Source organism: Cystoisospora suis (assembly GCF_002600585.1).
Source record: "Cystoisospora suis strain Wien I chromosome Unknown contig_3041, whole genome shotgun sequence".
NCBI lineage: Eukaryota > Apicomplexa > Conoidasida > Eucoccidiorida > Sarcocystidae > Cystoisospora > Cystoisospora suis.
Genome location: NW_027155836.1, coordinates 16231 through 28223, shown reverse-complemented (window position 1 = coordinate 28223; position 11993 = coordinate 16231). Strand labels below are relative to the sequence as shown.

Here is an 11993-nt window from a genome sequence, read left to right as displayed (position 1 = left end):
TAGTGTTTCATCTCTCGACGAGCCCGGGAAATGGCTCACTCGGGACTGCGTTGCCTTGTGCACAGGTCTTGGTTTGCAGCGAAGGGCATGCCTTCTGTTGATACTTTCTAGTGTGTAAGGAAGTATGCGGCTCACCAGGGCGGCCCACCGCATTGCTCCGGACATTGTATGCGGAAGCGTTGAGCTATGTTGCCGGGTTTTTTCTTGCCGAATGCGACCAGGGCAAAACTGTTGTACTCTGTTATTCTGATGCTGGATGACTAGCGCCACCCTCTCTTCGGGAGAGGAGTTTTCTGCGCCACATCGTGAAAATCAGTTTGCGGCCCCGGCCATGCAAGAAGATCCCGGGCGTTAGCACGGAAGTACTGCCGTCTCTTGTAGCTGTTGCTGGGGCTAATTAGTTGCTTGCGTTGTGGCTTCAAAGTTGCGAAAAAGAGAAATAACGGGCTGGTGCTGTTTGAGGTCAGCGCGTGCAGAGGTGTTGGAAGTGGTGCCGACGGCTTGGATGTGTGCCAACAGATGTCCCGCCTAGTTGCTCCACGATGACACTATTGCACTTTTTGAGCCCCGTCGCTGCCTCTTTAGGAGTTCAGTTTCGATCTGACCACCACAATGTGCCGTTCCCGTTCAGTTGTTCGGCCTTTCTCGTCCGCCAAGACTAGTGGCTTGCAAGACTCCGGTCCTTTCCCGGGCAACGACTTTAGCCGGCTACTGGTTAACTGCCAGGACGTGCGGCATCAGCTAATTGGACGGGGGGCGAGTACCAGCCTCCCTGTTCATCTAGCGTGTTTTTGTCAGGGCTTCCCGGGTTGGCGTGGAAAGATCGGCGAGCTGCTTTTGCCCCCTCGGGCGCGCGCATTTTTGCGCAGTGTCCCCTGCCCACTCGCCCTACTTCTACCCGGTCCTTCTCTTTCGTGCTTCTCGCTTATGGCTGCTTTCCTGCTTCCGGGGGCTTCTAGCTCTTTCTTTGTGGGTAGTCCATAGTATCAACGTCGCCGTCATCTCCACTGCGAGAGGGGTGAATGTTACTTGGCGTAGAACTCGAGTTTTTTCCACACGCGGCCAAGCAGGGCCAGTTTTTCTTGCTCTGCGAAGGCGCAGGCGGGACTTCTTAGTTGTGCGTGGAGCTTGGCCATCTCTTTTTTCGACCGCGTATACCTCTATCTCTAAGATACGCCATGCGAGCGATCGTTTGTTTTCGCTGCGTAACATAACAGCTTGATCCTATCTGTTGTGGAAGCCGGCGTAGGGTGCTGGGTAATGTACATCGCTGCCACGAGAGGTGGGCAGCCGTGTTAGTGGTTTGTTTCGTCTCGCTCCCCATCGACATCTTCTTGTTCACATGCCATCACCTCAGGAAGTGCAACAGGTCTGAGGAGGAATGCCTAGTCGATGGAGGAGCGACTGCCTCTCATGTTCTAACCATTCATCAAGTCTCTTTCAGGGGATTGCGATGTCGGATACCGCTGCGTCGTTTTCGTGGATGTCGACTCTGCAGTTCTCTGACCGGATGTGCCCCCCCGCTCTTTTTCGACTGTTCGGCGGCGTTGCTTGGGGTCACGCTTTGCTTGTGTCCGGCATCTCTTTCTTTCTAGACTCGTCAGTTGCTTCAGAACACTGCTGTTTTCTGGTTTACATTGTTCCCGGCAAACGGTATCCCGTGTATGGGGTGATGTCCCCGCCGTGGGTTGTCTTCGTGCAAGTTTTTCTGCCAGGTCTGTCTCCGAATTGTTTCGTTCTCCATTGCTTCTGTGCTTTGTTTCTGCCCTGCCGTTCGTCTTTTCATCAACCTCCCCGTCGCCAAGATGCGGATGCAGTGGTTCCTTCTTCGGCACGCTTACTTCATCAAAGGGGAGGATTTCGCGGTTGCGGTAGCTTTGCTGGATCTGGCACTTTACGTTCTGGTAGGAACAGACTCTTTGCCGTTCCTGACCCAGAGCCGCGATAAAGCGATTTTCGGTCTGGTGTCGTCAGCCCTCTTATTCATTGTTGCTCTGTGTGGCTTTGTGGTTGTCCGCATGTTCCGCACAAGTAAATACAAGGTTGAGACGTATATCATGCCGGTTCTTCTGATCTTCAACATCGCGAGCGTCTTTTACATGCATTTGATCAACAAGCTGGTGGGCTTTATGACGCTGCAGCTTCCCGTCCTCATCTTCTTAGTAACTGGCTATCCCTATGTTTGGCTAGTAGCCTTTGTAGTTGTTGGGATGGGAGCGGGTCTTATCGCACAGTCTGTCGTTTGTTCCATCGCACTCGGGTGTGCCTGCCCTTCTCACTTATGGGTGGACGTGGGCCTCTACTGCCTTCAGATTGTTAGTGGATCTGTTGCGTACTTCACCATCTATGAGCTGGGCATTCTTATCGTACGATATAAGAGACATCCCGCTCGGTACTTGGATGCGTTCTCTGACCTAACTGCCCTGGACACCATTGTCTTTTCACCGGTTTTCGGTTTGGGTGGCGAGACAGCTCGGCAGGCCCAGGCGAGTCAAATGCTGAACTCCGAAAAACCTCATCTTGACGGCCTCACGTTCTTGCGTTCTGCATCCCAAGTCTCTCAAAACACGAACCGACTTGTTTCTCGGGACTATTATCATACAGGTACATCCGTGCCTGCTGCTACCTTAGCCGGTGGGCCCGCGTCTTGTGGCTTCTACGGGCATCCGGCTGGTGTGTCTGGTTTGGATTCTCATGGGCACTGGAGGTCAAACATCCAAGGCACAGCAACACACACGGGTGGGGGCTTCTCCGGCTCACTGGGTCACGGCCGAGCGGGAGGCAGCACTGTGACAGGAAGCGTCGCGGCGATTCGTGAACCTAGTAGAGCCGGGAGCGCGCGATTAGTGAACACAGCTCGTGAGGATAGCGTGAAGGCACATCTGACTCCTCACGGAGAGGAAGGCAGTGTACATTCTGACTCGCGCATTCCAGATCGAGAAAAGGCGGAGCAAGATGGCCGGACGAGTGCCTGTTCCGGGGTTTCTGCTGTCGGTGTACGGGATTCAACCGGTCAACAGAGGGGAGATGAGGCCAAGACCGGTAGCAGTGGTGGTGGAGGCCGCGGAAGAGGAGGACAGCTTGCGAATGTGCTGAGGGGGTTTGGCTCCAAATGCTCTAGCACCTTTTCGGTGAAAGGATCTGGAGGGAGCTCTTTTTTTGTCAGGGGAGAGGGCTCAGGTTCGAATCTTGCCGTCAACTGCGCGGCTGCCGACAATTTGCACGGTGGAGACAATGGTGGGGGCGACGGAGCCAGCCAGCGGAGCTCCCTTCTCCAGAGTGGGTCAGCGGTACCTTCGGTAGGGGCAGGTGACCGGTCGGGCTCGCCGGCGTCCAAGCCGTCAGTTCGTGATGAAGGGGTTGGGAGGACAGGTAGTCCGTTTGCTGGAGAGATGGGCACAAGTGGGGAAACCAGTGCACTTTCACCTGCAACAGGCGAAGTGCTGTTGAGTGAATCATATATGCATCGTGCAATGCCGCCGCCTTCGACGCCGGGGGGGAACAGGAGGAAGAGTGAAGGTGCAGATATGGTTGGTGAAGAGTGGCCTGGCAGCGATATTGCGAGCGAAGTCAGTTCGTGTGTGTGGTGCTTACACCGCGACATGCGAGACGTGCAGAGGGAGAGCTGTGCCTCGTGGCGGTGCGATCGTGGTGCTGCCTCTGACCGTAGCAGCAGGGCAGCCTGGAGCACGCGGACTTGGGGGCGCTATAGCAAAGGCAGCGGTGACTTCCCTCGTCGAATGGAAGCACTTCCACTTCAGACATATTCCCGTGGCAGTGACACTCAGGCAGAGCCGTCCCAGGATTGCACCGGGCACGTGTCCGCTCAAGGTGGGGCAACATGTGGGGCCGTCGGCGGGGACCAAGGGACAGAAGAGGCGGTTTCGTTAGAGACGCGTGTGCAAAGAGCCCTTCATTACCACCGGCGCTGGTTCTATCAGCAGCTACACTATTTTGAACGGGCTAAGAAGCACCGTCAGAGGCTACGAAATGGGGAGAGAAGAACTCAAGGAGACGGAAGTCGAGAAGAGGGCGGATTTACCCGAAACACTCAACAAGCGATGCCGTTTTCTCGGACCTCGAGGCGGAGGAGGTTGCAGAGGCGGGATCGCCCCGGCTCAATTCAGAATCTCCGAGACAGCGGAAGTGGCTCTGAACGCTTTCGCAGCTTGTATCCCAGCAGCGCAGAGGAGGGAAGCCACGCGGAACTTGAAGGTTCCTCGAGTGAATCTGAGGACAGCGAGAACGGCGGCAGGAGAGTCAGACGTTCGTCATCATTGCCGCATGCTGGCGTAGGGCAGTTTGGTCCTGAGCGTTTTCGGGACAGTTCAGATTGGAGAGGGAGTTACGTGGCGGCGTGCCAAGGGTCAACAGGATCTTGTTCCTTCACTGCGTCGGGATACGGAGGTGGGGGGTGTTTTTCTGCACAAAGGAATCGAAGACTAGACTACGGCGGTGGTAGACGCGACGGAAAGCATTCGAGGCGCAGCCGGGCTCAGAGGCTGATGCTTCAGTCTGGACGCGAAGGAAGCAGTTGTCGATGCGCGGACACACACGGTGCTGCGCCTGTCGACCGCGACTTCTCGCCCAGCTGTATCAGCAGTAGCTGTTATTCGAGCAGTAGTGACACACGTAGTAGTGGCCGGTCGAGCGAGGAGGACCAGGGGTCGCGAAAAAGCAGCCTTACCAGACGACAAGCCTGCGGTGATTCGTATGCGTGGCGCCGGAGCCCGTTCAGTAGGCGACGGCATAGAAGCAAAGAGGACTCCACTCCGAGTGACAGTGAGCATACGGAGAGCGAGTCTTACCGTGATGCGTTACCCCGCGTAAGAAAGAAATCCAGCGCGGGCTATGTTACTGTGAATTTGGTACCGTCGTTGCCTTCTCGGGTATTCTTTGATACATTCTTGAACTCCGTCAGACGGGCACGGGAACTTTCTCGCAGAGAGGGCGCAGAAGAGGTGCTTGACTCTGGCAATGAGGACGAGACGGGGAAGGAGACACCGGGTGCAGCTACGGACGCGCGTCGTCCCCCGGAGCGTGCCTCGGCCTCGTCAAAGAGTGCGGGCTCTCGGGGGGAACGAGGGTTGCTAGAAAAGTATTACAGTTTTGTTTTGCCGCGTCTTCCTCCTTTCCCGAACGCGGCTCCGGTGTTGCTGGAAGCACCGACAGGGAAAGAAGAGCACACTGCTTGCTCTCCTTTGTCTGGGAAAGCTGGTGTCACAGGGTCCTGCTCTTCTCCTTTATCTGTCTCCGTACATCCAGCGAGCGCCGTGGGTTTTCCGCAGACAGGCCAGGACGATGTGCGTTTCCCCCGGTGCCCCGGATCCCCTGAGGGGTCCTATGTCTTTTCACGCTCTTCCGGTGGTCACTCAGGCCTCTCCGTTCACGGTTCGTCCCCCTCCCGCAGAGGAGAACCCTGTTCAGCGGTGCATGGCCGTTCCGTATCGTCGCCTTTTCTTCACAGATCTACAGTCGCTCATTGCCCACAGCCTACTCTTCTACACTGCTCTTCTACCTCTGCTGCTGTTTCGAGACCGGCTATGTCGTCTGTAGTATCTAGTCAGTTGTCGGTCCAGACTTCCTCTTCTTGCTCTTCTTTCTCGTCTCAGACTGCGTGTCGTTCGCCGCCGTCTCCTGTTATCAAGAAAGCGAGGTCGGGGCTGGGGAACGGGCTAATGTCTACAGAGCCAAACAGTGTTGTTTATGACTCCCTCGTTGCATGTGATGAGACCCGACACACGTCGGGAAACGCTGAGATATACTCGCGTTCTTCTTTGGCTGAAAAGGCAGTTTTGTACGGCAGAGCGGTTCCAGATGCTTGTTCCAGTGAACTGGATCGAAGCGAGCCAAAAGTTTGTCCAGAGGTCGGGCAGGGGGGTGCATCCCGTAGAAGCCAGCGGGGCAGGGGCTTGCCCGGAGTGGTGACTAGCGAAAACAATGAGTGCAGCAGCTGCTGTGGCGATGTCTCGCCGCGCCGCGCGCTTGCTCCCGTTTGTATCCAACATCCTACCATTTCGCCGAGTTGTTCTTCGGATTGTGCCTGGGAAACGGGAGAGGAAGACAAAGTTGTCAAGTGTCATGAATCAGGTGGCTTCTGCTGGCAGGCTTCCGGATGGCACAACAGCGGAGAGAGGGCGGACAGAAGGACGGGAAAGGGCGAGTCATCGTGGTCTGTGTCGTTGTTAGGTGAGGATCTTACCGCCAGGAGGAGACGAAAAAAGAGAAAGTCACGACAAAAACGATCAATTCCCCGTAATTCGGAGAGTAGAATCTCGTCCAAAGATGAGAGACGGCTGACGGAATCCGATGCCGACTCCAACAGTAGCTTAGAAGAGGATTACGGTGAGCGCAGCAAGTCTGCGATCGGAGGCGTTTGTACGTTGAGTCCGATCGCTGTGGACGAATCCATTGATGACGACTCAGTTCTTCTCTCTCCCCTTCTGCGGAGTGAGGGGGAAGAGGAAGAGGGAAGAGATTCTCAGTCGGACCAAGACAATGTTTCAACTGGGACAGAAAGCGATCGCCGGGGGAGTTGGCTTTCTTCGTGGTTGTTGCTTTGGAGAGGTAAGGGGAGGGACATAGAGAGGACTAAAACAGAGAGAAGGCGGCGGTGCAGAGAGATGAGGCCGCGCAAGACAAACTCTCGAGGGCTCTCCGGCAAGTATGATTCGATGTCACAGAACGGGGATCAGCTTGTTGGGGGGTGGTGCGACGCCCGAGATGTATCGTCCGTAGGGAATGTCTCCTGCTCGTATCTACGGCGCAGGATGAAGGCGGCTTGCGGGCCTTTCGAGCTGGAGAGGGCTCACTCAAGCAGCGCGTATGCGTCGTCTTCTACTTTTAGTCTGTCTGTTGAAGGCAGAGAGATAGAACCAGAGCAGACCGTCAAGTACGCGCTTACCGGAGTCCCTTCGTCGCCTCCAGCGGAAAGTCTGATAGGGGAAGAGGACGTATCTGTTGGAGAGGGCCAGTCGTGGTCAGTTCCACAGTGGGAGGGTTTGGGACGACGGAGAGGCGGAGGGAAAGAAGTGGAAGGTGGCTGTGGGGAGCAGACACGTGTCTCTTTGTCGGCGACCCTAACAGCTGCGCCTCCGGCTTTGTCTCCCCGAGGTTTCAGCGGTGGAGTCATCTCTTCTGCGGTGCCCGCAGCGGTCGCTTTCCGTCAGAGAAAGGAGACAGGGGAGCAGAGGGCTACCCGTGTCACGGTTGTGCCGAGCCTTTCTCACCGGGCTCGGCCTTCGTCTTCCGGCGAGGACAACCACAGTCCTTCCTGTTCGGACATCTCGGCTCCACCCCAGAAACGGTCTCGCTGCGCGTGTTCACCTTCCGCGGCGGTGCTGCCTTCCTCGCGTCGTGCAGTATTCTTGTCAGATGAGCTGCACCAAACGGAAGGTCCGTCAGAGTCTCCTAGACAGCGGTTAGACGCAGCGGTAGATCTTCAGGGCTCTTCTGTCCTTGATGTGTCTGGTGGCCGGGACGAGGGCGACAGAGGGACGGCGCCTTCTCATGTAGGGGCGCAGACTAACCAGGCATACACGTCCGAGGATCGCATACCCACCGACACTGGCCCGGGGCAGGCGTCTGGCGCCTCCTCGCAAGATGCGGACTCAGGTGCTGAGGGGGGAGAAATGCCCGGTCGTCTTCCTTCTTTTCCTCACCATAGCCAAAATGACATACCCAGCGGAGCGTCGTCCGTGGGGCCGCACAGTGGGTTGCCGAACCGCCAAGTTACAGTGGCCTCGTCACAACGGGGCAACGACGCAGGAATGGCGGCTGATGCCGGCGGCGGGCCTCTACCACGGCTGTCTTCGGCGGGTGGGGTGCTGGCGAGAGGTGGAGGTGGAGGAACAGAGCAGCCAGGACGAATGGGGTACCATGGACGAGGAGGTGCGGAGCGGTTTTCGGTCGACGCCCGTCATTCTACTGCCCGGCGCGGTCGCAGCAGGGGACGCGCGTCGAACGTGCGGTCCTCCTCCAAGGCGAAGCATGACAAGAGCAAGATGCTGCGTTATCACCTGGTGCAAAAATTTCATGATAGGCTACCTTGGTGGGTAGCCCGGATCATTGTCTATGCGGATGCTGCCTTGGAGAACTGCAGACGGCGAAGACGACTCATGCAGCGCGCCACGTGGAAGACCAAAGTGGCAATGCCAGTTAGGAACATGTTAGGTTTGTTCAGCGATGAGAAGATAGAGACTTGGTATGTACAGTGGTTGAATGCATTCAATGCCAAGTACTACCCCCGCGTCGCCTGGCTTCTTCTGTTGGTCTGTGTCTACGCCACGGCATTCCACGGCCTCATGCGCGTTCGGAGTTTTGTCGAAAACTACACCATCTGTCGAGACGCCGTCCGGGTACGTCCGTCCTAGTCGCTTCTGTTCTGTTTCAGCACGCACGACGACAGGTATTTCAGCTGGCGAGAGCACTTCGTTCTCTGCGTATGTGGACTTGGAGAGAACAGGACTGGTCGGCCTCGCGTGACCTTAAAGAGCATAGCGTATTGTAGTGTCGAGGAGAGGTACTGTCTCCCCGTTTTTTCGTTATGAGTCGGGTCCTAGTTAGTTGACTAATCTGCAGGCATCCCAAATCTGCTTCTACTCGAGTGATCGGAAGAGAGGGCATCCAAAAGCGGACAGAGACTCGTGGCTTCTGCCTCGCTCAGGCTCAGCCAGGAGTGTCAGATGCTCGTTTAGTAGAAACCGCCCATGTGATGTCCAGATTGCGGACACCAAATACCAGCGTGTCCGCTTCAGCGTGTTTTCTCTTTGGGACGCTGTGGCAGTCCAAGGGAAGAGACCCGTTTTCGTCAGTGAAGTGAGTGCATCCTTAGTGTTGCTAGTCTTGTGCGACCTGTGTGCTCCCGCAGACTTCGCGCCTTGGAGAAGCGGGTTTCATTGCCCTCCTGGCAGTCCGCTTTGCGTCGCAGCCAATCCTCTCGCTCCTCCTGATGCTGCCAGTTCTCAGACACACGGGTTCCAAGCTGATAGAGTGCATCACTTGCTCAGGCAGCCCGACCACGCCTCTCAAAAGCTACAAGCTGTATCGATGGATGCTCGCTCTCTCCATTCTCCAGTGAGTCGCGATTCAGGTCGTCACTGTATCTGTATTGGCTGTCAGTTCGCATTTCGCGCGGTTTTCTGCTTTCACGGATGGGGAGTTTTCAGAACCAGAGTGAGACATGACTTCATACCATTCTCGAGCATCTCCGCAGGGAGGTCAGTGCGGGAGTGCGCTGAGTTACGGGGCTCGTCGTGTTGTTTTCTTTTGTCAGTGGGCCGATCGGCAGTTTTTCGTTGCGGTTTACGCAGCCATATTCGCTTTTGTCTGCGGGGATTGGCGTTACCAGACCTCGTGGTATCGGGTGATCACGAAGGTGCATCCGAGCATCTGGCTATACAGGAGCATGGAGACGATTGCCGGCACCGCTCCGAGAATGTTACTTGCCGGTGAAAGGGCAAGAAGTGGCTCCATCGTTGCCGCTGCCCAAACCGTGCGGGGACGAAAGGTAGTTTGCCTTTTCGTTAGTGGGCTCTTCAGCCCTTTGCGAGTTCGAATCAAGGCGCACACATGGTAGTGCGCGCGGTGCTTTGTTCTTTGGTTTTTTCAGGTTTGCCTTCGCAGTCTTTGATAACACCTGGCATCTGATTTTGAATCCATCTTCTCGGTATATAAACCCTCTAACCCTCATACCGGCGAGCACGAGTTTGGAGGTGGCAATTGTACAGGCAGCTCTTCTTCTCGCTGTCCGGGCCCCGACAATCACAATCCTCTTCCTGTTTTATCTCATCGTCTACCTCCTTGTCTTCTTTCTTGTCCTTCCCCCGGGCGCCCGCCAGATTCAGCTATTCACCGTCAGCCTCGCTGGATGGCTTTTTACGTGTTTGGGTGCACAGATTTTCTATACGAGGTACGCGGGTTGCGCGTTTAGGAATGGCCTCGTGGTTTCCTTGATGGTGGTGCACACAAAAAAGCGCAGGGGAAACTTTGTAGTACACTATCACCGAGGAAGGAAAAGGTGGATGAAAGACGTATATTGCTGTCTAGGGTGATTTCATGCTTGCTCGGTTGTTGCGAAGGAGATCTGTCGACAGGGAGTCTTTCGAGCATTGTCCGACGTACTGGTGGAACCCAAGCTTCCACTAGCAGTGTGTGTGTACTGAGCAGCTTCGCTACCAGAGAGGCTTGAATGTTATTTTGCTTGGAGAGCGGCAGTGCGAGGATGAGGCGCTGGTCAGTTAGTTCCGTCGGGAATTTGTTGGCTCTAGTCCAGAGGGCTGTATCTTTCTTGCAGTCAGCTCGTACAGTACTCGTTCACAGGCCGGCGGGTGTTGTTAGGCATCTTGGCCGTGTATCTGCGGGTTCACCTGTGCGAAGCAAGCCAGCGCTTTCCCAGAAAAGCTGGACCGCGGAAAGACTGGGGGAACGGGTGTCAGGCGGTGGTTCGTCGTCATATCATTGGCCGTCCCGCCCTTCGCATCCTGGAGATAAAGGAGGCGCTCAGCATGAAAGCGCAGCTGGAGGAGGAGCAGCTGGGAGTGTAGATACACCTACCGACATACATTAGGTGCTTCTTCTTTGTTGTTTGTGCTGCTCGTTCACGTGCAGGGCATTTGAAGTGAATCGAAGGCGAGTGTTCTGCAAGTACGTGCTGCCGTACATGCTCTACCTGGAAGAGATTGCAGCCATTCTCTATTCGACCCCGCAGGGAGACCTACCTGACGACTTCAGCGATGACGATGTGTCTCTTGTCTCCGGGAATCCGAATGAATGCGGTCTACAACAGGGCAATTACAGCTATTAACCGGGTCGTAACCGAAAGCTACCGTGCACTCCATGTTTGGTGGTACTGAGGTTCGGCTCTGCCGAATGTGGTTCTCACAACGCGCGATAGATCTTGTGTATGCAGAGAGTGAGAACAACTGAGTGTTCTCCGTGTCGACGTTTCTGGGGTACTTGACAAGTGAAAGGCGAGCAGTGGGATGATACAGGACGAGCGGACAGGTTGTTGAAGGGGATACTCTGAGGAACTTGGCGTGGAGGAGGCAGGAGTTGCCAGTACTCATGTCGTGTTTGAAGGAACCTGGTGAAGGTCCTTTTTTTATGCAGCGGCAACGCCGAGAACTACAGTCGCGGCTCCAAGTGGGTCCGCTCAAGAGATGAAAGGCTTGTCCCTGTTTTATGCAAGCCAACGCGCCCGAGGTCCTCGCTATAGCAGTTCGGGTCCTCGGTTGTTCTCAAGGTGTGCAACTCTTTTGTGTTTGCCTCTTCGAAGTGACTCCTACGGAGCACAAGAGGCACGTGGAAGGGACGGCGGTTACAAGATTCTGGACGGCAGGCTGTTCGACGGGCACAGTAAGGTTACAACATTCTTCGCAGATTCATCAGGAAGCATACTACGTAGAATTACTCGGCTTGGACAGTGCTTGCCCAGTTCCCGCACCCGGCTCTCAGCGCACGTTCGGATACGGCATCTGGATATCACGTGGTGTACAGGATAACTAGTATGAAGGTTCGCTCACGCAGAAAGTAGTGAAAGCACAGTTTTCAAGCACCTTGTGTCGTGGTTGCAGCTTCCAACTAGACTGGCTCCTCGGGGACGCGAGTGCGTCCTTCAGTGCCGCTTCTCCGGTGCTCGCTGAGAACTTCGGTTTCAGCAGTCGGTCTTCGTGCAAGTGGGCCCGGCTTTGCGCACGGGGACTGGTATTGAGCTGATAGGTCGAGTAACTGGCACTCGGGGATGCAATCTGTCAACTTTTTCTTCAAGCGACCGTCCGCCCGGAAAGAACAAGTACCTACTCTACTCTGAGTACGTCACGATGTCTTCGGACCCTTAGGATGAGAGGCTGGCCTCTTCGGGGGATAGTTTTGTGACAAGGATCACTTTCTCGGCAGCCTCGACTCGAAGGCGGCATGACAAACTCGGATAGTCCTAAGCCCCATAGAGGATGCGGCTTTCCACTGTCTCTGCACCGAACGTCGAGTAACCTGCT

General features: G+C 55.6%; 1 protein-coding gene across 1 annotated transcript in view; it reads left to right on the top strand.

Moving 5' to 3' along the window:
- CSUI_006101 (uncharacterized protein) overlaps nucleotides 1-11720 on the top strand; it is a 12325-nt gene extending 605 nt beyond the window's left edge. Inside the window, exons 1-5 of the mRNA XM_068066266.1 lie at nucleotides 1-8357; nucleotides 8870-9075; nucleotides 9611-9910; nucleotides 10609-11355; nucleotides 11574-11720. The exon at nucleotides 1-8357 is cut by the window's left edge and continues 605 nt beyond it. Of these exons, the coding sequence (XP_067921757.1) occupies nucleotides 1806-8357; nucleotides 8870-9075; nucleotides 9611-9910; nucleotides 10609-10804 (7254 nt within the window). The 5' untranslated portion in view covers nucleotides 1-1805 and the 3' untranslated portion in view covers nucleotides 10805-11355; nucleotides 11574-11720. The remainder of the gene's footprint in view (nucleotides 8358-8869; nucleotides 9076-9610; nucleotides 9911-10608; nucleotides 11356-11573) is intronic.
- Nucleotides 11721-11993: the final 273 nt, after the last annotated feature.